The following is a 22,667-nucleotide window of genomic DNA, read 5'->3' as shown; positions in this document are numbered from 1 at the left end:
GATTTTGAGTTTTTTCATGTTATTCTTGAATTGAGAATGTGATTCAGTCATTTGCAGGTGTTGGTAGTAAGATATAACCATTTATTCATGTTATAATTGCTATTATTGCTACCAGAATCATAAAAAATGTTTACTAGCTTCACACACAAGTTGTAAGGACGATTATCGTATCTACTGGTTAGAAGACATTGCACTTTCGCTAATTGTTTCAAAAAAAGAGCAAAAAACTCTAAAACGGATAGGAATTTTGCAAGAATATTGTTTTCCTACTACTTTGAAGGTATGGGAATGAGAGAGTCATGTCCTTTCAACTCAACATCTTCTTCACAAGTCTAATGTTGCTCAACGTTTTTATTAGATATCATGGATGCCAGGTAGGAATTTTATTCCAATATTGACTCCAGCTGCTAGCTCTTAATTAAAAAGCAATTAACAGTGACTAAATTTATAACCTGTCCTAAAGAATTTGCTAATTGCTGAGAATAGCTTTGTTTAGCTCGTTGGGTATTTCTACACTTAAATAACTTGAAATCAACATGAACTGTTAATAATTTTCATTTTTAAAGTTAAAAACAATAGTTAGTACTTAGATACTCATTAGGAACATAAAATTGAGAAGCAAGAACATTACAAACAATTTATTGAATTCGGTTTTGTTTTCATAAATGATTAGTTTGTTTATTTATAAAATTAGTTTGTTTATTTATAAAAATTTTGATGTCTCAGTATTTGTTATACCTTCAGCACGTAATCTTTGCAAGATTGGTCGATATACTTCTGGTGCAAATGGTAATATGGATCCTCTTTCCTGGATTTCACCTAAAAAGACATATAATATGATGGTAATATATCCAATTTTGAGGTTATGTAATAAAATCGAATGTAATCGTTTATTTGATAATAATATGTTTCAAATTTGAAAATTAACGTAGAGAAATATTGACAGATTATGAAAAACTAACCATCTAAAACCATTTTTGTAGCAATAGCTGTAGGGTAGCCGACAGTTTTAGCCATAGCAGAATGCCCGTTACTGTCACCATATACAACTAAATTTATTCCTCTACTTTCTGTTTTATTGTTCGGCCAAACTATCTCAACTTCGTGTCGCAAGATTACCAAATCTCTTTCATGTTTTTCTGCAAAAAATAAAATATGTATTATAAATATCAAAAGTGTTTCTGCTATTTGATCGCGAAGATCAATAAGCAATTTTATTCTAACCTAACTTAACTAACGTGGGAATACCCTAATGCTAACGTTATAATTATTAGTATACCTTACTAGTTCCGACAAAATCGATATTGATTCTTTATTGAATTGTTTTTATATATATTCATTAGTTCTTAAAGAAATTTTTGATTGTCTTTTAATACCTTCTGTAAGTATTTTTAATAAAAATTTACAATTTAAAATAATTTACTTCAGAATGTCTCTTTATGGCGAATGATTTCCTTGGCATGTACAACGATCTAAATATCTACAAATCTCCTGAACCATAAACATTATCGAGTTAAGCAAAGTGTACCTTTTTGTTAAAAAATCGATTTAAAAATTCATTTTTGTATCAACCGTGTCACCCTGTATAACCTCAAGGTTCCCATTTTGTAGTAATTCAGGGCTATTTGAGAATTTGACTATGGTCAGGTCAACAGTTTCTACATCGAACTCCGTATCGAGATTAAAATAGCACCAAGGTGCATCAACGATGGTCCTTGTCATTTTTACCACCATACCATGTATCCAGACAGATTTAAATATCTGTTTGTAGAGAACTATTTTGTTGTGTATCTATGGACAATTTTGATTTTCTTTTTGGAGGTCAGTACATTTTTATTTTATTTTATATAAAGCTCTGTAAGTTTATTCTTAACGTGGACTCCCCAGCGAAGTCTAATTCCGAAAAACTCTGCATATAGCTACTAGGATATTTGGTATGTCGTTTTTAACATTAATATATTTGATTTCGTTCAACTTGATCCGTCTTATATTAATAGAGCTGTTTGTAATTTCATTTTTCCACATAGTACTGGAAAGCGTGGCAGAGAAAACATCACTTAAAATTTGCAGAGACGGAATCGTCAAAGAAAATCCGTTCCTAAATAATGACCAGCCCTGGGACATGCCTCAGAACGTTGCATCGAAAAACTTTAGCTTTGAAAAAAACTTCACTTATAATAAACTGTAGAAGCAAGTGGTATCAAAGCAATTAACAGAAATGCCATTAAATGGTATACGGACGGATCAAAAACAGCAGACGGACTGGAATAGGAGTGTACGGGCCCAGAGCTAAACACTCTGAAAGCCTGGGCAGCGCACCAAGCATTTTTAAAGCAGAAATCTATGCAATTGAAAAATGTGTTCAGTTCAATCTAGAGAGGAATTATCGTAAACAGGAAATCATCATTCTGTCCGCTAGACTAGCAGAGCTCTAAACTCTAAAATGGATTCCGGGGGCGGACAAGCCCTTTATGGGACCTGAGCCCTTATGTGGTATCGGCTACAAAATAATGGAAAAGCACTGGAAAAGAAGGAAGATAGGAGCAATACCAATTAATGCACAAACACCTGAAGACGCTGGTCCTAGCAGATAACGCGGCGTGCAGATTTTGTTGCACAAAGGACGAAACTTCTATCCACATTCTCTCTGGAACACTAAGGAACTCCAGAGCATTACAACTGGGAGCGCTTGAAATAGAAAATGAAGATCTCTGGCAATTAAAGCCAACTCACTTGATTTTTTTAAGGATGATGGATCAGCTGTAAACACTGGGTTTTCCAGTATCGCAGCAAAAAGGAGGACACAATAGATCCTTTGGATATACATTGTAATTTCATAACAGCTTCTCCATGGTTTTTTCCAATTACTAAAGTGACAGTATCATCACCAAATGCATTTGTATTGCGTTGAAGATTTGATATAATGCTGGTAAATGAAGTAGTGTTAGATTAGAGTATGCTTATTCCTATTTTACTCTAAAATATCAGTCCGATAAATTAGTCAGCACGATTAGGTACCTGAAGATGTTTTGTAAACGTCCTTTATAATACATGCTCGGTTCTCATCTGGATTTCTTTGTGGCAAATTTGGATGCTGTGAGTGACGAGCAATGCAAGAGGTTTCATCAATGCGTTTCCTGAATGAAGAGGTCTACCAAGGGAAATGTAGTCCAGGAATTCTAGCAGATTATTAATGAAGACTTATAAAAGACCTTCCAGAAAACAAATATTAACGAAAACGAAACGCTACAGCTTCTAATCTTCTAAAAGGTCCAAATTCGTCCATCTTCAGAGCTCGACTCCCAAGCATACTCTGAGGATGCTCAACTAAATACAAGAGAGAGCTATTCGACTTATAGGCGATCCAGAGTTGACTATAAATGTGGTCAGTTTAGAGCACACCGAGTTCGTCTGCAGACGACCAAAACGTAAATTTTTTGGAACTGCTTTCTTCCGAGAAGTACAAGCCTGTGAAATTAGCAACCAAGGCACATCTTTCCCGAACACTACAACCTACAGGAGTTCAATAGGCACCACGTGTTTGCTTTTTACTTGGTGTGATTAGCCATTTTTGTTAACCAGTGTTATCTATAATTAAATATTCTCACCTAAAGCTAATCTTGTAGATAAGTACTGTGTAAGTGTATCTAACGGCGTTCCGCATTTCAAAATGTTATTTTCATCTAATAGCCCCAATTCTTCTAAAATATCGACGGCGTTATCGGTTCCAGTTCGTTCGCTAATTTTATTTTTTAAATTATCATAAAACATGTTGGCGTCTTCGAGTCCTAATAGATCGCAAATCAATTTTCTCCATGTTACATCTGGTCCTTGTTGGTGAAGACTGGGATGGGGTTGGACATCCAACAATCCCAAAAATTGCAGTTGTCTAATAGCGTGTGCAAATCCACTATATCTTATTGTACCTGAAATTCACACCAACATAATTTAATCGTGAAAAATTAGGTTTTTACTTGTTTACCTCGTAAAACTGTGTTCGCTTCTTCAATACCGTAAATTTTCGAATATTTTATACTATCTCTGTTAGGAAATCCCTCTAAATTAAATCCAGGGAGGAAATCTAAAGGCTTAGCTGCTCTCATGAGCTCGCCACCTTCGCTGATTTCTACAATTTGTCCTTTTCTTAGGTATCTACAAAAATAAATCAAGATTAGATCAAATCAGGGGTAGATAAGGAAGAGATGATCATAGAAAAATATATTCTTTCTTGTTAAAAAGTTTTACCAGGGCTGCTACTCAACTTTTGAGATATGGCAACACTGATTTGAATATGTTAAATCTGACATCTCCATCATAAAGTTTGACATTTTTAATGGTGAACGAAATCAGAATGCGTTGTCATATCAGTGCTATATGAGTTGTTTACAGATAGTTGAAACATTTACCTTTGTCAAACAATTGAATTAAATCGCCGATCAATTCGATTTTTGGTGATGAAACATCATCTCAAGGCACCGTGTTTCGCTGGTTTTCCGAATTCAATCGTGGTCGCACTTCGCTACAGGAAGAAGGTCGTCCAAAAACAGCTGTTGTGCCAGACAACTTGGGCATTAGTTCCACATTTAATATTGAATGAAAATTTGGATTTCAGGAAGATTTGTTCGCGTTGGATACCGCATAATTTGACAATTGCTCAAAAAAATAACGTGTCGATTGGTGCAAAGAAATTCAATCGTGGTGCTTCAAAAGACGTCTATAAGATCGTTACAGACGTCGAACCATGGATCTATGCATATGAAGACGAAAATAAATAACAATCGACTGTAAGAGTATTTCAAGACGAGCCAAATCTAACAAAAGTTGATCGCAGCACTTCGAAGCAAATGGTCGCCTGTTTTTTCGGAATAACTGGATATGTCGCTACCGCTTCAATAGAGCAACGTAGAACGGTCAAATCTGAATGGTACACCAGCATTTGTTTGCTAGAAGTGTTCGATCAAATCAGCGAAACTAATCGCAGAAGGCTAATCATTCTCTAGCACGACAATACTAACTTTAACACATCAGCTCAAACAAAACCGTTTTGGAACAGTTAAGACATCGAATTGGTGGATAATCGCTGTAGAGTCTTTGTTTTGCACCCAATGATTACTTCTAATTACAGTAGATCGAAAATAAATTGCGAGGTCAACGTTTTTCTACACCTGAAGATGCGTTCAAATCACATATCGACGATTAATCTTAATGGAAATTATTTTTAAAAACAATTAAGCCATATCTTAAAACTTAGATAGCAACCGTCGTATATATAAGACAAATGAAAATATACCTTGCTGATCCAAGACTATTGATAAGAGCTCCGCGTGGCGACCAAGAAAATTTATATCTCAAAGGATTGTCACTATACTCAGGGGCTGGTAGTCCTCCACAATATGACTCGAATGAAGTTACTGTCCCTCCGTTTGCTTTAACTTCTTCAATACATTCTAAAGCCAGCAAATGGTCGATTCCTTTGAAGAAATATTATTTTGTATTTGTAATTTTTGGTACTATGAAGTACTAATGGTACTAATGAGATGGAATTATGAAAAAAGTGTTGTGAAAGTATTGCTTGTAATAAAAATTGACCAGCAAAATCCATATTTGGAAACGTGACAGTTTGAAAAAAGAGAATTAGAATTAGGTGTCAAATGATAGATTCTTTCTCGTCCTTTTTATATGTCTTTTAAGACAACGATATGGATTTCTTGTGCGTTTCCATTAATACTTTTCTGTACTTGGCAAATATTTTCATTTTTTCTTCTATTTCATTCTATTTTTTAGGAGATCTATTTTCCTCAGATGAAGGCATTTCTTTAACGAATCCAAGACAAATAAAAACTTAAACAAAGGTAATTGGAGATAAACTACTAATCCAGTAGTTTATCTTTTACGAGTATTATATTACCTGGGTCTAGTCCAACTTCATTCAGAATTGTAACTCCAGCTTTTTGCGCCGCTTCATGTAGATCTCTAATTTCGTTCGACATATAACTTGCTGTAACCATATGGACCCCTTCTGAAACGCACGTCTCTGCTACTAAGGGATGAAGATTAGCTGGTAATATTGATACTACAACATTTGCTTTCTTTACTAAATCTTGTAAGCATTCAGTATTTTCTGCAGCGTTTAAATAAACACTTTCCACTCTAGAATATTTATTTGATATCGCATTTCCAAGTTCTGTTTGTTCACAAGCGACAGTAACACCAATTGAATCATCTCTGCATAAATATTCAACGAGTGGAGCTGCTACTCTACCAGCACCTAATATAAGTACGTTTTTCGAAGGTGTACTGCCACTAGTATCTGATTTTAGTCTACTTCTTCTGAAAAAATAACAACAAAATTTGCTATAATCAATTTTTTCTTGCTATTTCAGTACTTACGCCGCACTTTTTCTAAGTTCTGTAATATATTCATAATTTGGGGTTAGTTTACCATTGCTAGCTATAATTGCCTAAAAAAAATATATGTATTTTTTTTTTTCGTTTGCGAGATATATCAAATTCCGAACTTGCTTTGAAACGAAATAAAACAATAATACAACGCTTAAAAGCAAATTAATTTTTAACAAGTCTCGTATAACGTTAATTTAACACGGCGGCGGTCATTTAGTAGTTACAAAGCTTCTAAGTTCCTTTTCCGATGCTCCCAACGATCACGCTGTCCAAATTTGTGAGGTTATCTTTCGAGAGTAGAAATCATCTCCGCGGAGACCGTTTGGAGTGAAGGAATCACTTCGCCTAGACCTAGGCACGCCTCTTCTATCTTATTTCAATTCATTTATTTGGTTGTGATTTTCTACTCGTCATTTGTTGACATTTTATAAGAATGGAATCATCAAAAAAGCTTTCGAGAGAAAAAATATCATATGGAAAGGAATTTTAAGCTATGAAAAAGGGTTATAACTGACACTAAAGAAAATACAAGCCTCGTCAAAATAATAATTCATTTTTTTCTACCCTGGCTCTTAATCAGCATCAAATCGCTTCCCAACTCGGTTTTTGCTTGGATTGAAATGCTTCCCCAAACTATCCAAGAGCCTCCTCCAAAAGCCACGTTTTCTTCTATGCAACAAGCGCGAATCTCTTTCCAGGTTTTCTGTACATTCGTTTTCTTCTATCTCTACCATGCAGGCTGAGAAAAGAACGGAGCCCCAATTGTCAGTTCAATTAACGTGTCCTCTGGCAAATCGTAGACTGCGTGGACTGAGGTCAATTTGTGGCCAGTAACTGGTCTTTTTGACTCAAAATTAACTGCTTTATGTCTAACTACTTAACAGCCACTCCTTGCATTTCTCTGCGCTCTTGTTGGACTTGAACACCAGTGAGGGTCCCATTTCTTAGCGAAATGTTGACAATGAATCGGTCATCTCTCTCGGGTATGCACCTTTCTTTTTCGGAACCGCATCTTCGAGTCTACCAGTCTCTTGGTAACGACTATTGTTCAGCACACTGGCTACTTCTCGGTTGATTCTGTCCTGGTAATAGGGTGACCGCTTTATCACTTGTTATGTCCATTTTCAGGTAGAGTTCTGATAGTGGTGGGACAGGTAGATAACCTTTTATTAATGTCAGTTACCTCAAGTTAGCACTATTGTAAACAAGCATAAAAAGTGTGGTTACCGATCATAATTATATTGTTAGACTGAGTGAGCAAGATATGTTATAACATTTTACCTACTACCAATATGTAATATCAAACATTACGATACTAATATGAGTTTCGTAATGAGATACTTTACTGCACTAGTGGAATGAATTCATGAATAAAAAATTAAACTTCATTTATTATAATAATCAAACACAACACCTGTATAATTAATGATGTTTATTCCAGCTGAAGTGGAGGTAATTGAAGAATTGTAGTTTTCAATTTCAATTTTTTGTTCTCTAAGGATGTTTCTAAATACCCTTCAGCATCACTACTGGATTTCCATCCATCATGTCTCTTCAAAATGTGCATATCAACACCAGCATCAGCAAGTAGGGATGCTGATGATCTTCTAAAACAGTGACCTGTATATTGTGATGGATTTGGTGGATCCAGAAACTTTGCTATTTGTTTTGGAATGCGTCCAAAAGTATTGATACCAATTGGTCGAGAAAAACATAAACATAAAAATAATATGCTACATGGAAATGTCACCATATTTATGTATAATCTTACCTTCATCATCAAGAATTGATCATCATTGGCTTCTTTCAAAAATCTGTGTATATTTGTGACCTTCACTTTTTCGTTTCAAAAAAGCCAATAGCTGCGAATATTTATTTATGTCCACATTTTTCTTCACAGATATCATTGTTCTCAGCATACTATAATGTGTCTATAATGATGATGCCTTTTCTTTTTCAGCTAATAAAATTTTCTCCGATATATCACGGACTTTTTTTGAACTTTGAACTTCGACTCGCTTATATTCTTTTTCGTATCTATTGTGGGATTTAGCGGATACTAGGGTTTGTATTGCAGCAAGTTCTATATCAGAATCCACACTTTCATAGTCGGAACTCATGTCGATACAATTATACCAAACTGAAGTGAACTCGTCAAAATTTACAGTTCGCAAAATAAATCAACAATGAGCGCAACGCTTCCTTGTTACATGATTCTAATATCATTAATTTCAGGAATATTGACTAATTTTGAGTAAATAATTAACATTATTGGTAGTAGGTAAAATAATGTACTATATTCGTATCGTAAATTCATATTACGATATTCAATGGGACAAATTTTCCATCTCGGGTGTCGCCTAAGTCAATTTTTTTCCTTACCAGTGTTGTATCAAATTTTTACTCACCCCATTTATAACTGGTGAAAAATTGTGACTTTCCAAGGGTCTTTGAGCGTTACTCTGTAAAATATCGGTAGTGAATGGAAACAGAAGATCTCCGAAGAAATCTGTACTTTCTCTTGGTATTTGTGTCGGCATGTTATCTATACTGCATACTAATACTCCCGGACCATTGAAACTGTTGGTATCTTTGTTTCTGTCGGCGTCATACAAACAGAAAGGTGTATCAATAGTTGTACATTCGTTCATAAATTCAATAGAACCACCTTAAAGTAAAATAAAATATGAAACTCTGCACTCATATATCTCGAAGTTTCAATTTTTTCTCTAATTTTTACCTGGATCCGCTGAAATATCACAAATACCCAACATTCTATGTGGCAGCGCTGGAGATCCATGTGAAGTAGGTAACCACGGGGTATGTGCAGACTTAAGGAGATGTTTAGCGTCAGGTATAGTTAATAATTTTGGACTATTCACCGCCCAGTATATTCCATTTATAATAACCGAAGCATAGGGAGCAATTTTTTTACTAAACGTAGAAATATATCTTTCCGGATGCTCCTCGTATTCGACTGGATCAAAACCTCCTCCATCTGCTCTTTCAAGATAATGATTTCTTCTAACCTAAGATTAATTTTTTTGTTTATATTGCAGTTTTGTTAAGAAAAAGTGAAAATTCACCTCACATCCATAAACTTTATTCAAACTACCATGTTCGGCCGCTTTTCTCAAAAATTCTGGCGTAACGTACTCGTGAGGCAGTTCCTGAAACACTTCCTGTGACCCTTGAGATACATTTCCTGACCCGGTGAAGACAAATGTAAGAGGACCAATCGATTTAGGCATTAATCCCAGTGCTATTTCGTAACCCGCATCCCTGACAGCTTGTCTAGCCATACTAGAATTTCTAAAAAAAATAAATTAATATAATTTGATCCAACAAAAATTTGGGTTATAACTCAAACTTGAATGAAAATAAGAGATTTTCTTTTCATTATAGTTAATAAATCTCTCAAACTGGTGAAAATACTGCATTGTATGATACATATCCTTGATCTAATGGAAGAAGACAATCGGAGGATTCTCCAATTCTTTAAAGCCTCTTCGAGTTCAGGACCATAAAGGAATTACCAAGGCAATTAAGACAAACAAGATCTTTCCCTACTTGGTAATATAATTAACAATTAATGTTGTAAATATTCAAACGTGCAGTTTCAAAATATCCTCAAGTATGAAAATCAACATCATAACCCAGTCATTCGATTGTTTATGCTTATTTCTATTGCTCATCATTTAACAATCTTGTGAGAGTAGCTGAATCTCACTACGAATTGGTCGACAATAAACTGTATTCATCGGATCTGTTTACTAGAGATTGACAAACTCTGAAGACGATAATTTGGTTACGAAACGCGCATCAGATAGTGTAATTGGGAGTGTTGATGTAGTGGTAGTGTATTTATAAATAATTCTAAAAATAGTTCGATCCATACCTATAATTATGTGGTGGTCCTATGTGCATGAAAGGTGTATGATGACCGAGAGCTAACAGCCTCAATCCAAGACCGTGTAAGATATTGATAGTTCCTGCAATACCGGCCATTTTTCCAAACGCCACTACCCTATTGCCCTTTTCGTTCATGAGTTTTTCATAATCGATAAGGCGAATTTTCTTTTCCAAAATAGCGTCTAGTAAAGGTAAATTACTCTCTTGAGCTTTGATTGTGTGCGAAAACATACAGTACGTTTTTTCAGGTATTAGTTGTTCTACTGGTACTTGTTTCACGCCAAATATGACAGATGCTTCGGAGATGTCTTCGTGTACCGTTGCTCCTGCATTGAGGTATGCCTGCATGGGGTACGCTCGTCTATTACTAGGCTGAACTATGACTTTTATACCTTTTTTGACTAGTTTTCTCACATGGTAAGGAGCGAAAGGAGCTCTTCTTTCCCAGATGCTTTGATCCTCTCTTCGAATTGCTATTACTTTGTTTTTCGACGTACCCTGAAACAATAAGTATTTGAAAATTGATAATACAATTCACGAAAATGCTTCAGACAACAAGAAATCGGCATACTCCTCATAGAGATCTATTAGGTTTTCAATCTACCATCGATCAATACTGAAAGTCTTTGTCTTCTTTGTACTCCTAGTGCCTGAAAGATCCTTATATATGGACTCCTGATTATTGTCTATATAAGAAGTTTACAAACGGAGATCAAACTTTAAAATATACTGATTATGACAGACTTTGTTATACTCATATAATCATACTCACATAATATCTAGCAGCATCTGTAGGTAATTTACTAATAATTCTTCTGAATCTCCACATTTTTTAATATTTAAAGTACGAACTCCATAATATTTTCAACGAATTTATGTATCAGTAGTACTGGAGCGGGTAATAAGAATATTACATATCCCTCAGATTCTGTTATCTTTAAATTACTTAATGTTTTCAATGTAGAAACTTGGATTTAATCACATAACCTATAACCTTATTGACGAAATACCTTGATAAAAAGTAAAAGATACTAAAATTTAATTTATTCACATTGTAGTAGATAGATTTGTACAGTATAAAAATTGATGTACTCCATACGAGGGTGTCTTAAAAGTTACCCAGCTCCACTTGAAGATGTCAGCAAGTGTCAATATAAATTGAGATACATCTTTGTGCGTTTGTTTAGAGATTCTTAATGAAATTTCTGCCATTTTCGACGCTTTGCAACAGTTTGACAATCGTTGTGAATATTTTCATGAAAATGAAAAATTGAGTATCGAGATTTGTTTTTAAAAGGCAATAGGGTTACGCAAATGAAAGAGGAGTTAGATGCCGTGTACGGAGATTCAACATCATGACCGTAAAGTTTTGTGCAGCTGAGATCAAACGTGACTGTATCAGCTTGATTGGAGATGAGCGTTCAGGACGGCCAAAAACTGCGACAATATCATCGAAAAAGTACTGGACGATAGTTGGATTAAGATTATAGAGACAGGAAAAAAGAGCGCGTTGTTTGTTGCGTTTGCTCACTTTTGACCAAAAGCGAATTCGAATGAACGTTTCTTCGACCTTATTGACGTGGCTTAAGTGAAATTGGTTAACCACCCACCGTATTCACCAGATCTGGCTTCCAGTGCCTTTTTGTCTATCTTCTAATCTTTTATTGGAAATATTTTCATCAGAAGGGGTATGCTTTTCAATTAACCTGCTTCTATTACCTGGTAGAACTAAGTTTACAGATGAAGCAGGTCTATCAGATGATACCGAGGAGGCTTAGTAAATTGAGTACGTTTAGGTCATTTCAAAGAGAATCATCATGGCGGCACATATTACATCACTCAATAGTGATCTGTGGCAGCGTTATCTGTGTGTAAGTCGTGTGACTTACACACAGATAACGCTGCCATTTTTAAATTCATATGACGTTTATGAAGGACCAACTTTCAAAAGAATTTCATGTCATTTCGATTACTCAGAACTTTTTCAACCATTTAAATGAAAATATTTTTTTTATTTACAAAACAATGGATTCAAAACAATTACGTGTGTTAATTTATCATGGCTTCTTGATGAAAAAAATACTGTACAAGCTCAGTAATGGCTTTAAAAGAGTTATCTGGAGTATATTCGATCGAAAAGAACCATTTGTTATTTGGTTTGCTGAATTTAAATGTATTCGTACAGACACCAACGATGGTGAATGTTCTGGCCGTCCAATTGAGGTGGTTACTCAAAAAAGTCCACAAATTGGTCATATCTGACCCTAAATTGAAATTGCGCGAGATAGCTTAGGCTGTAAATATATTAGAAGGCAGTATGTTTACAATTATGCATAAACATTTGACCTTAAGAAAGCTTTTTTCAAAGTGAATGCCGCGTTTACTCACAGTCGATCAAAAACGACATCGTGTTGATGATTCAGAGCAGTGTCTGGCCATGATTACATGTAATAAATCAGATTTTTTGAGTCGATATGTGACAATAGATAAAACGTGGATCTATCACTATGCTCCGGAATCAAAACGTTGATCATCTGAGTGATTTGCAGCGTTCGAACCACGCCCGAAGCGTCCAAAGGAATAACAGTCAGTTGGAAAGGTTATGGCTTCAGTATTTTGGGATGCGCTTGGAATATTGTTCATCGACTATCTCCAAAAAGGAGAGACAATCAATAGTGAATACTACATAGAGTTGTTGGATCGTTTGAATGCTAAAATCAAGGAAAAACGGCCTAAAAAAAAACAACTGTTTCACTAAGACGATGTACCGATTCATAAGTCGATGACAACGATGGTTAAATTGAACGAATTACACTTCGAATTACTTCCTCATCCACCGTATATTCCATATCTGGCTTTCAGTGACTACTGGCTATTCATTGATCTCAAAAAATACTCGGTAAGTAATTCAGCTTAAATGAAGAAGCAATTGCTGAAACTGAAGCCTATTTTGAGGAAAAATACAAATCCTTCTACAAGCACGGCATCAAGAAGTTAGAAGAGCGTTGGAATTATCGTATTGGTCTTGAAGGAGATTACATTGATGAATTATATCGATTTTTGTCAAAATGTTGATGTGTTAACCTAAAACTTTACTAAATATGATGTTATTTCTACTAGTGATTGACTAATGGCCCAAATTTTATTCAAGCTCATTAGGAACACTATCAGAACATGGAACAATTAATCTATTTTTGCATTTCTAGCTTCAGATTCTAATTATTTAACTGCAATAACTTTATTCATTCACTATACATAATTGCGATGTTTAGAATATGAGTAAATTGAGCTACATTGATTCAATAATAGTTGACGAGAGTCTTTGTGAGTCTATCAAGATTATCTATATATGTCATCAACGTTCTTTTATTCTGTATCGATTTCTATTCTACCAGTTCTGATTTAGACACTTTTGAAGTAGTTTGAATTTATATCATTAGATAAAAAGGTTTTATTGACTACTTACTTCATATTGGACATGAAATTTCCGCGAGGAAATAGAAAAAAACAAATTTTTTCATGTTACAAAATGCTTAAAGAGTTTATACAAATATTTTTAGATGTGAGTAGCATTCACGGTTTAATACACATTTCTCAAAAAGGTCGCCATTTTGTGGAGCGAGTAACATGGATTATTTTTGTTGGAGCTGCAATATACGGTGCCGCTGTTTTGAGTAATATAACATTGATTCGGTAAGATTCTGATTAATATTCCTATCAAGATTTATCCATAAATGATTTTTTTATTTGTGTAGAGAATTTAGAGTCTCTATAGTCATCTAATGAGGAAAGGATAAGAGAGAGACCCACAAATGCAGTATTATTTGCAGCTTCTACAGCACTATTTTTGGTTATTAGATCTTCACTTCAATAGATTTCATGTATGCTCACAATGGCGAGGCATTTTATTAAATTAAAAATTAAATGAAGCAGATTTTCTTCCTCCTCCACAAACAATCTAGACTCTTCGGTTTCTGTTACAGCCATTTTGATCCAATGGCACTTAAAGTAGCCGTGACTCGTGAAGAAGCCGTAGCTGGATTTCATTAGTACCCAAATACTTTTAATTTCTTTGCAGGTTGGTTTTGGTGTTAATTGATCATCCTTTTACATGTCTTTCTCCGTTTTTTTTATTATTTCATTACTTGGATTCACTAATGAGATGTATTTGAAGCAATCAGTACTTAGAACTTCCTTGGGTGTGTCCAAGAATCACCTAACTTGTCTATCACTGAATAGAAAGGTGTAAAATCTATGATTAGTTTGAGTAACCTAGTTAAACATGTTCTCATAGCTTCAGTGATGTTCAGACCATCGTTGCTCTACATTTATCATAGTATTTTTCCTTTGCAGTCCCATTAAGAATCAACAATTATCTGTTGTCCTGTGATTAAACTTGAATGGCTCCAATCCATCCATATCGTCAGCAATTTTATTACTATTCAGTCTTCTATGTCCGGGGTTCCAGATCTATTGTACCTCCTCTTGATAGCTAGTTCTTCGGAAAACTATCTCGTTTTGGAAAATGAAAAAGTTGATTATCTGGTTTGTCAATTTGAAATAATTGCAGGTACAGTGAAAATCCGACAGTAATTTCGATGGAGAGAGACCGATTTAACTGGAACACTTCTTTTCCACCGGCAACACTATGTACAGAGAAAAAATACGATCTGGATAAGCTGGAGGAATACGTTGAAAAGAACAATAGCATTAAAGATAAAGAACTTTTTAAAAAATTCGTTAAATCTTTACTAGAAGCTACATACTTGAATTTAGATTCTATAGTAGAGTATGAAGGAATATCTGGCGATAATTTCGTGGATTTGATTTACAAATTCCGGTTTCCTTTTAAACCAACTATTACCTCTTCTGCTGGTATGGAAAAGCTAGAGGTAGATCCAACTTTTACCGAGATGGGACTATGCTATTCTTTTAACTCTCAAATAGCAGTTTATAGCTCACCAGAGTAAGTATTGTCGTTTATGTAACTAGGAAAATTTTATAATATTTAGCTTAAATCGTTTATTTTTTTGTAGTTATAAGCTAAAAAATATTTTGAAAACTATAATAATATAATATCTGAAGGTTCCTGATTACTTTTATACAGTTATACCATTCGTTTACTAATCTACGTTGGTAAGTTCCAAAAAAAAATGCCAGAAAGGCGAAGCTACATTTATACAAAATAGTGAGCTAAGGGAAACAGAAGATGAGGAGTTAGATATATGGGAAACAAAATTTTCAGGAGGATGTTAGGGGGTGAAATGTGTTTGGAGAAGCAGAACTTAGCAAAATAATAAGATTCAAAAGAATAGAGTGGCTGGGCTACATATAGAGAATACCAGATTGTAGAGCAACAAAAAAATTATAGAAATAGAGCAAGGAGGAACAAGAAAAGGAGGAAGACCAAAGAAAAGATGGCAGGTATGATGGAAGACTTAAGAGACACAGAGAGGAATTCAGGACAGGAAAAAGAAAGCAAAAAATTGGAGAGAGTGGAAAGGAATTACTTCTATGCTATTATGATTCGATGTCTACTTAGTAAAGTTTCTAAACATGTCATAATGTAGTGTAAATAATATTCTGTTGAAGCTTTGAAAATAAAAAAACGTCGTATGTGAATGTTTCTAAAACATTTAGAGCGTTCAGAATGTATACAAAGACTTTTTAAACGTTATTTTATACCTTGAGTTTGTTATTATGATCCTGAATCAAAAAATGTTGCGAGCTCGGCGTAATAACTATATCTGGTCCACAAATCGGACTATGAGCTGCTAGCATCAGTTTTTTTGAGATTCATAAGGATTTTTACTTGTGGGTTATGTCCGTGCTTATAAAATACATTGTATTATTGTTATTTTTTTGGTTATATGGATGTGATAAATAACCTTGCTTACACATCCAACTTATTCGACATACTCTTGGCTCTCTCTGACTAAATTAATTAAAAAATTGAATAGACTCTTCAAATTTTTGCTAATTGCTAATGTTTAAACTGAGTATGTTTTATTTTTACATTAATTTCATAGCAATTTGTTATAAAAATTTACTGGGAATTTTAGGATTTGGTATAATAATTCGTGGAAACTATTACCAGAAAAAAATACTCTTTCTGTGAATCCTCTTGATGGCGAGGTGTTTATTAATGTTATAAACGTCACTAGTGGATACCAGGTAATCACATTAAGTCATTATATGTCATATTTGGGTCTTTATTGAACTAACCTATTACCTGATTTGCTTTAACTATTTTGGGTCTTTATTGTTAAAAATTTTTTTCTTTATTATAATTAAAAGCGAACTACCCTTCTTCATTTTTTTTATGAAAAAACTAAGCACAAGCTATTACACTCGAGAAGTTTGAGTGGTGCATACCGTATGGAGATGCCCTGTGGATATTGATTTTAAACTCCTATAGGGTGTATTGTTGGGGAAAGACATTCCTTGGTAGCTGATTTCCCAGACTTGCATTTTTTCAGTGAGTCTCAATAAATTGACGTTCTGGGTGTCTGCAGGCAAACTCATCACGCCACGTATGCCTGTCGAGTAAATCCCTGTAAATACTGAATTAGGTGGGATTAAGTTAGATAGCCTCGGAGGAGCATCTGCCGTAGTAGTATCGGCAAAACAAAGTCAGGTCATCGATCTTTCTTCTATGTTCTTACTGTCGGTTTGAGATTGGGCATTTGTGGTCATTAGGTTTAAGATATCTCTAGCAATTATAAAGTTCCTCATCTGTGAAACCGCGAAACCGATTAATTACTGCAGATTGCTTCTGGTCAACTCTGGATCACCTATAAATCGATTTTCTCTCTTCTGTATTGAGTCAAGCATCCTCAGGATATATTTGTGAGCCGAGCTCCAAATGTGCGAGCAATACTCCAAAGATGGACGAATCTGAGCCTTCTAGAGGATTAGAAGCTGTCGCAGAGTATATAGCTTGTTGAGCTGTCGCGGAGTATATAGCTTGTTGGCCTTCAAGAAGGTTCCAAGTTTTTGTGAACCATCCTTAGCTAGCGCGTGACCATGCCAGGACATACCACTCCTAACCTCAACATATTTTATGTCCAGACAGGACTAACTCCAGTCAGCTTTCTTCGTAAAAATAGCAGCCTGAATTTTCCACTCATCTTCAGAATGTTTTTAAGATCGTTATTGATGGTAATGATGTCTTCAAATGAATTAAATAATTTTAACGGCATTATTTCTAATGACTCAAGGCGAAACTAATCTACCCTTATTTCTTATTGGTGTCCTTCATATTTACCAGTTTACTAATAAATTTCGACTCTAAAAAAAACCTTGTGATTTAAATCTAGAGACTTTGCTGGCTATTCAATAGATTAATTTTCACCAAAATCCATCTGCCAACAAATGTAGGAATGCGTACTTGCTAAAACGTATAGGATCAAGAAACAAATAAGCTAGTTTTGACAATATAAACTTAATTTCAAATATTGTACTTCATTGAGAGTTTCTTTCTTACAATATTTGCTCAAACATTCACCTCTTGGAGATAAGAGTTAGGCCTTTTCTACTCCAGCGTGGATTCTCAAATGCTCAATATCTATAATTTTGTCGATTGATTTGACCATTCGACAATAATCGTAGTTTTATAATAATACCGAATACTCTAATGTGTTCTCAGAATTCAGACAATATTAGGTGGGTTTAACACTTGTCGTATGGTTAGTTTGTGAGTTATAGCGTTTCGAGTAAAGCAACAAAATTATTTGAATTTTGCCCCAATAGACTCTAAAAGCTTGGAAATACGCAAAATTGGACTGGCAAGGTTATGGCATCAATATTTTCAGTTGCGTATGGTATAATATTCATCAAATTTCTTCTGCATCTACAATATTCTCCAGGTTTGTTTCCCAGCGACTAATTTATGTTCTCAGACCTCGCTGGATGTAAATATGTGCCGATGAAGAGGTTATCGTCGAAAATTAAGTATATGATGAGGATAACAACAAATGGTACAATAAAAATAATATAGAATAAGTTGTATGATCTCTATAATTGTTGTATCGCCCATTATATTGAACAATGAAAATAAATATTTATAATTATTATTATTTTAGGTATATTTCCATAGCTCTTTCGAAACAGTTGACATTGCAAGTAAAAATATACGAACTTCTGATAATAATTTCCTGCAATTGCATATTACGGGTCTTGCGATAATTGCTGCCGATGGAATAAAGAGTCTTACTCCAAAACAAAGAAAATGTAGATTTTACTACGAAAGCAATTTACCACATTTTGCTGTTTATTCGTACATTTTATGCAGAATGGAATGTAGAGCCTCATTGGCTAAACGACTTTGTGGTTGTTTGCCACATTTTTATAGAAAATTGGGTAAAACACAATGTTGAGCATTACGGTATTTGGTAATTAAATAATTCATTTTTCAGCTGGTGAGATAGTATGCGATGTCAAAGGCTTGCATTGTTTAGCTAAATATACAGGCAAGTTATTTATTATATACTGAGTATGGTTACTTAATGATAGTTCACCTAAAGGAATCAAGAAAATCGTGTTTACCAATCCCGTAGCGAACTCAGTCCTGTACAAAAGAAGGCGATCAATGTTTACTTGAACCTCGTGGTTCCTATTAATTTTAATGTCTCTTAAAAGTGGCTGACATTCTCATATACCACACGCTATCCACGGGATTTAAATCGGACGAGCTGAACGGCTACACCAAAATATCATCGATATATTCTTGGAAAAACTTCCTCGTACAATATGGGAACGAGCCTTGTTTTGCTGCGTCGACAGTTCCGTGTGACTTTTAACAGCAAACGCAATATCAATCTTCTACGACTAAATACGATATTACGCGATTCTGCTTCCTAGTGTTGCTGTTCTTTGCACAAAAAGCGTTTACGATAGTAATCCACTTGTCAAAAGAAGCACTAATCCTAGACAAAATGAAAAGATACCACATACTATTATCATAACCTCATAGTCAAGGTCAAGAAATTGTTGCTACGAAGAGAAGTTTTGAGAAAATTAATGTAAATTATAAATATTCAGTTATTTCAGCAACGCGAACAAATATTTTTGATAACCATTTTTTCATGCAATATTGAATGGCACAGCAGCCTATTTTGACCGACCTTCACGAAATTAATCTTGAGCGAATTGCGACCACGATTGAATTTTGAAAAGCAGCCAAACACGTTGGATCGAGATGGTACTTCATCACCAAAACTCGAAGCGAAAATTTTCGCGATTTGATTGTATTTTTTGACCAAGATGCACGTTTCAAGCACTCGTATGACAACACATTCTGAGTACATTCACCATTAAAAATGTTAAACTTTATTATGGCAATATCTGATTTGATATATTCACATCAATGTTGCCATATTTCAAAACTTAAATAGCAGTCCTCGCATGAGAGGTTATTAAATTGATCTGTTTTTGTGGATCATTTCTTGTCTTATTTAGTTCAGACATGAGTTTAAAAGTGATTCTGTGTAGCTAGAACCCATCAATCAATTAGATGTACGTCAAACACTAAAGGTTATTCCAAAAAAGAAAAGCGTAAGATCGAATATCCAAATTTATAATGTCTAGTCTAGTATATTCACATCAGGGTTGTCATATCTCAAAATTTAATTAGAAACCCTCGTATTAACAAAAAATAATGTATTATTAGTTCTCCCTTGTAGATTATAATATCAAAAAATATCGTCCTTTAATTTTTTTCGTTTTTCCAGAGAGATTAATATTTTTAAAAGGAGAGTGTTCCTGTGTCGCAAATTGTGAAGAAACAGTATATATAGTCGACTTCACCGATGAAAGGGAATGGTTCCTTGGTTCCAATTTACAATGGGGTATGATAGAATATCCTAAACTGCGCTTAAGAAGAGATGTAATTTTCGGATTCACAGATTTATTAGGTAATATAATATAACCACATTATTACTTTAATTTAAATCATAATCCTATGCCTTAAGAAAACCTCACGACAACTTTGTCGAATACGACGATCTTGTTCACCTCTAAGTGAGATGATCCGTTCAGAATGTCCAAAGTGGCATGAAATTTGTCTCACGTAGCGTAGTCCTACCGAAGCTACAAGTTATTGGTTTCTATATGAACTAAGCCAAGCTAAAAAAAAATAGCAATTATATCAATCAATAACGGTGATTATCTAGCCAACGTCGTTTTTAAAAAAATATGATGCTTTGAGATCTAATGTGGATTGGTATTGTCCCAAATTCCACAGTTAGTTTATTGATATACCCATTCATCTAGAAATGAGCCTCATCGCTGAAGATTTTGAGGTAAAAAGTATGTTTCAAACTGCTACAGAGTCCGTTTCACAAATATACATTAAGACAAGTCGTAAAACGAAGAGAAATGAATGAATGTGCGACTTTTTATAATAATTTTTAACTTTAAACTTTAATAATGTTGAAATATACTTTCTGACTACCCACCGTCTTCACAAGATCTGATTCCAAGAGATGACACATTTTTTGCCAAAAATCGATTTTATTCATCAATAAAATCTCTTTCAAGAGCAATACAATCATTCCAGATCTTATCTAACTTCTCGATGCCGTGCTTGTAGGAGGATTAGTCTTTTGCCTCGAAAAAGGCAATTGCTTCTTCATTCAGGCTGAATTTCTTACCGACGAGTATTTTTTTGAGATCAGCAAATAGCAAGGACTCACTGGGGACAAGATCTGGACTATACAGTGCACGAGGAAGCAATTCGAAGTGTTTTTCGTTCAAATCAACCATTGTTGCCATCGACTTGTAAATCTATCCATTGTCTTGGTGACACAATAGTTTTTTCTTTGACATATGAGGCCGTTTTTCTTTGATTTCTGGATTCAAACGATCCATCAACTTTATGTAGTACTCGCTATTCTCCCTTTTGGAGATAGTCCATGAACAATATTCCATGCGCATCCCAAAAAAAAAAGAAGCCATAACGTTTCCAGCTGACTGTTGTGACTTTGGACGCTTCGGACATCATTAATCGGCTGCGGTCCACTCAGATAATGATCGTTTTGATTCCGGACTGAAGTGATGGATCCATGTTCCATCCATTGTCACATATCGACGCAAAAAATCTAATTTATTACGTGTTAACATGGCCAAACACTGCTCTGAATCATCAACACGTTGTTGTTTTTGATCCACTGTGAGTAAACGCGGCATCCACTTTGAAAAAAGCTTTCTTAAGGTCAAATGTTCATGCATAATTGTAAAAACACTGCCTTCTAATATCTTTACGGCCTAAGCTATCTCATACAATTTCAATTTAGGGTCAGATATGACCAATTTGTGGACGTTTTTGATGTTGTCTGGAGTAACCAACTCAATTGGTCGACCAGAACGGTCACCATCATTAGTGTCTGTACGACACGTTTAAATTCAGCAAACCGATAACAAACAGGTTCTTTTCGATTAAGCAGGATCCGAATAACACATTCGAAGCCATTCCTGAGGTTGTACAGTATTTTTTTATCAAGGAGTAATGGTAAATTAACACACCAAATTGTTTTGAATATAATAAAAGTAGCTTCACTTAAATGGTCACTTTTTCTTTACTAATCTTAATGTCATGAATATTTACACATTGTCTTGTGAAAGCTGGTATTTCATAAAAGTCATATGGATTTGACAATGGCAACGCCATCTGTGTGTCAATCATACGACTTATTGAGTGATATAATATTATATTGGAAAAATATGGACAAACAACTCTCGTATATGATTCGTTTCCTAATATAGATACTTTTTTTGTTGTTCCAGTATATATCGGAGGTATGGCTGGATTATTTCTGGGCTGTAGTTTTCTCAGTTTTATGGAAATTGTCTATTTCTTCACCTTGAGGTTATTCTGGTTTGTTGTACGTTATGGAGACGAAACTAATCAGAAGAAAAATGTTAATCCAATAAGTTACAATCGAAAATATATTATCCATAAATGGCACCGTAAATAGAGAACATTTTCAACCAGTTTCAATGATTAAAATATTCCAAAAAGTTTATAATTATGTTTTATAAAGACAAGAAATATAACCATTCATTGATAGTCTCTATCATTTACCTAGCTAATATAACCTTTATAACATCATTTTGATTGAGCAAGTAAAAAGGATTATGTGGGTAGTTTCCACTTTAGATTTCATAACAGACTCTCCGTATTCACACGCGTTTCGCGGCGAAAATCACGCTTATACTTATTTTGATTCACAATATCCTTCACCCTCAATTTTTATAATTCTAATTTGTCCCATTCACCGCCAGTTTGCACATGGAATAGACAATATAATCAATGGAATAGGAAACCAACAGCTCTTGACGCAACTTGATCGTAC

The 22,667-nt window shown here is 34.6% G+C and overlaps 2 protein-coding genes across 3 annotated transcripts; one reads left to right on the top strand and one right to left on the bottom strand.

Moving 5' to 3' along the window:
* Positions 1–623: 623 nt before the first annotated feature.
* On the bottom strand, positions 624–11,335 carry LOC130893366 (alpha-aminoadipic semialdehyde synthase, mitochondrial). Of its 2 annotated transcripts, none has more exons than XM_057799401.1 (12): positions 11,087–11,335; positions 10,301–10,812; positions 9,489–9,714; positions 9,143–9,431; positions 8,811–9,070; positions 6,391–6,461; positions 5,909–6,330; positions 5,291–5,471; positions 3,983–4,152; positions 3,609–3,926; positions 963–1,139; positions 624–819 (listed from the first exon to the last, which is right to left on the bottom strand). In XM_057799401.1, exons 1-12 carry the CDS (start codon positions 11,141–11,143, stop codon positions 704–706), a joined length of 2,799 nt encoding a protein of 932 aa, XP_057655384.1. In that variant the 5' UTR covers positions 11,144–11,335; the 3' UTR covers positions 624–703. The 2 variants fall into 2 exon arrangements, with proteins under 2 accessions (XP_057655384.1, XP_057655385.1); XM_057799402.1 differs by having other exon boundaries at positions 5,909–6,327; positions 11,087–11,293.
* A 2,508-nt stretch (positions 11,336–13,843) lies between these two features.
* Positions 13,844–22,289, top strand: LOC130892369 (sodium channel protein Nach-like). Its single transcript, XM_057797763.1, has 7 exons — positions 13,844–14,007; positions 14,885–15,280; positions 16,377–16,488; positions 18,399–18,675; positions 18,732–18,785; positions 20,046–20,228; positions 22,099–22,289. Exons 1-7 carry the CDS (start codon positions 13,844–13,846, stop codon positions 22,287–22,289), a joined length of 1,377 nt encoding a protein of 458 aa, XP_057653746.1.
* Positions 22,290–22,667: the final 378 nt, after the last annotated feature.

The sequence above is a fragment of the Diorhabda carinulata genome, chromosome 4 (assembly GCF_026250575.1).
Source record: "Diorhabda carinulata isolate Delta chromosome 4, icDioCari1.1, whole genome shotgun sequence".
NCBI lineage: Eukaryota > Metazoa > Arthropoda > Insecta > Coleoptera > Chrysomelidae > Diorhabda > Diorhabda carinulata.
Note: the sequence above shows the minus strand (reverse complement) of the source record. Positions and strands in the feature narration are given on the sequence as shown.

Coding starts and splice junctions, on each gene's coding strand:
- LOC130892369 (XM_057797763.1), top strand. CDS start 13,844: ATGCTTAAAGAGTTTATACAAATATTTTTAGATGTGAGTAGCATTCAC. Junction 15,281..16,376: donor GCAGTTTATAGCTCACCAGA/GTAAGTATTGTC, acceptor TGGGAATTTTAG/GATTTGGTATAATAATTCGT. Junction 20,229..22,098: donor CGGATTCACAGATTTATTAG/GTAATATAATAT, acceptor TTGTTGTTCCAG/TATATATCGGAGGTATGGCT.
- LOC130893366 (XM_057799401.1), bottom strand. CDS start 11,143: ATGTGGAGATTCAGAAGAATTATTAGTAAATTACCTACAGATGCTGCT. Junction 9,715..10,300: donor GGACCACCACATAATTATAG/GTATGGATCGAA, acceptor TATTTTTTTTAG/AAATTCTAGTATGGCTAGAC. Junction 820..962: donor TACAAAAATGGTTTTAGATG/GTTAGTTTTTCA, acceptor ATGTCTTTTTAG/GTGAAATCCAGGAAAGAGGA.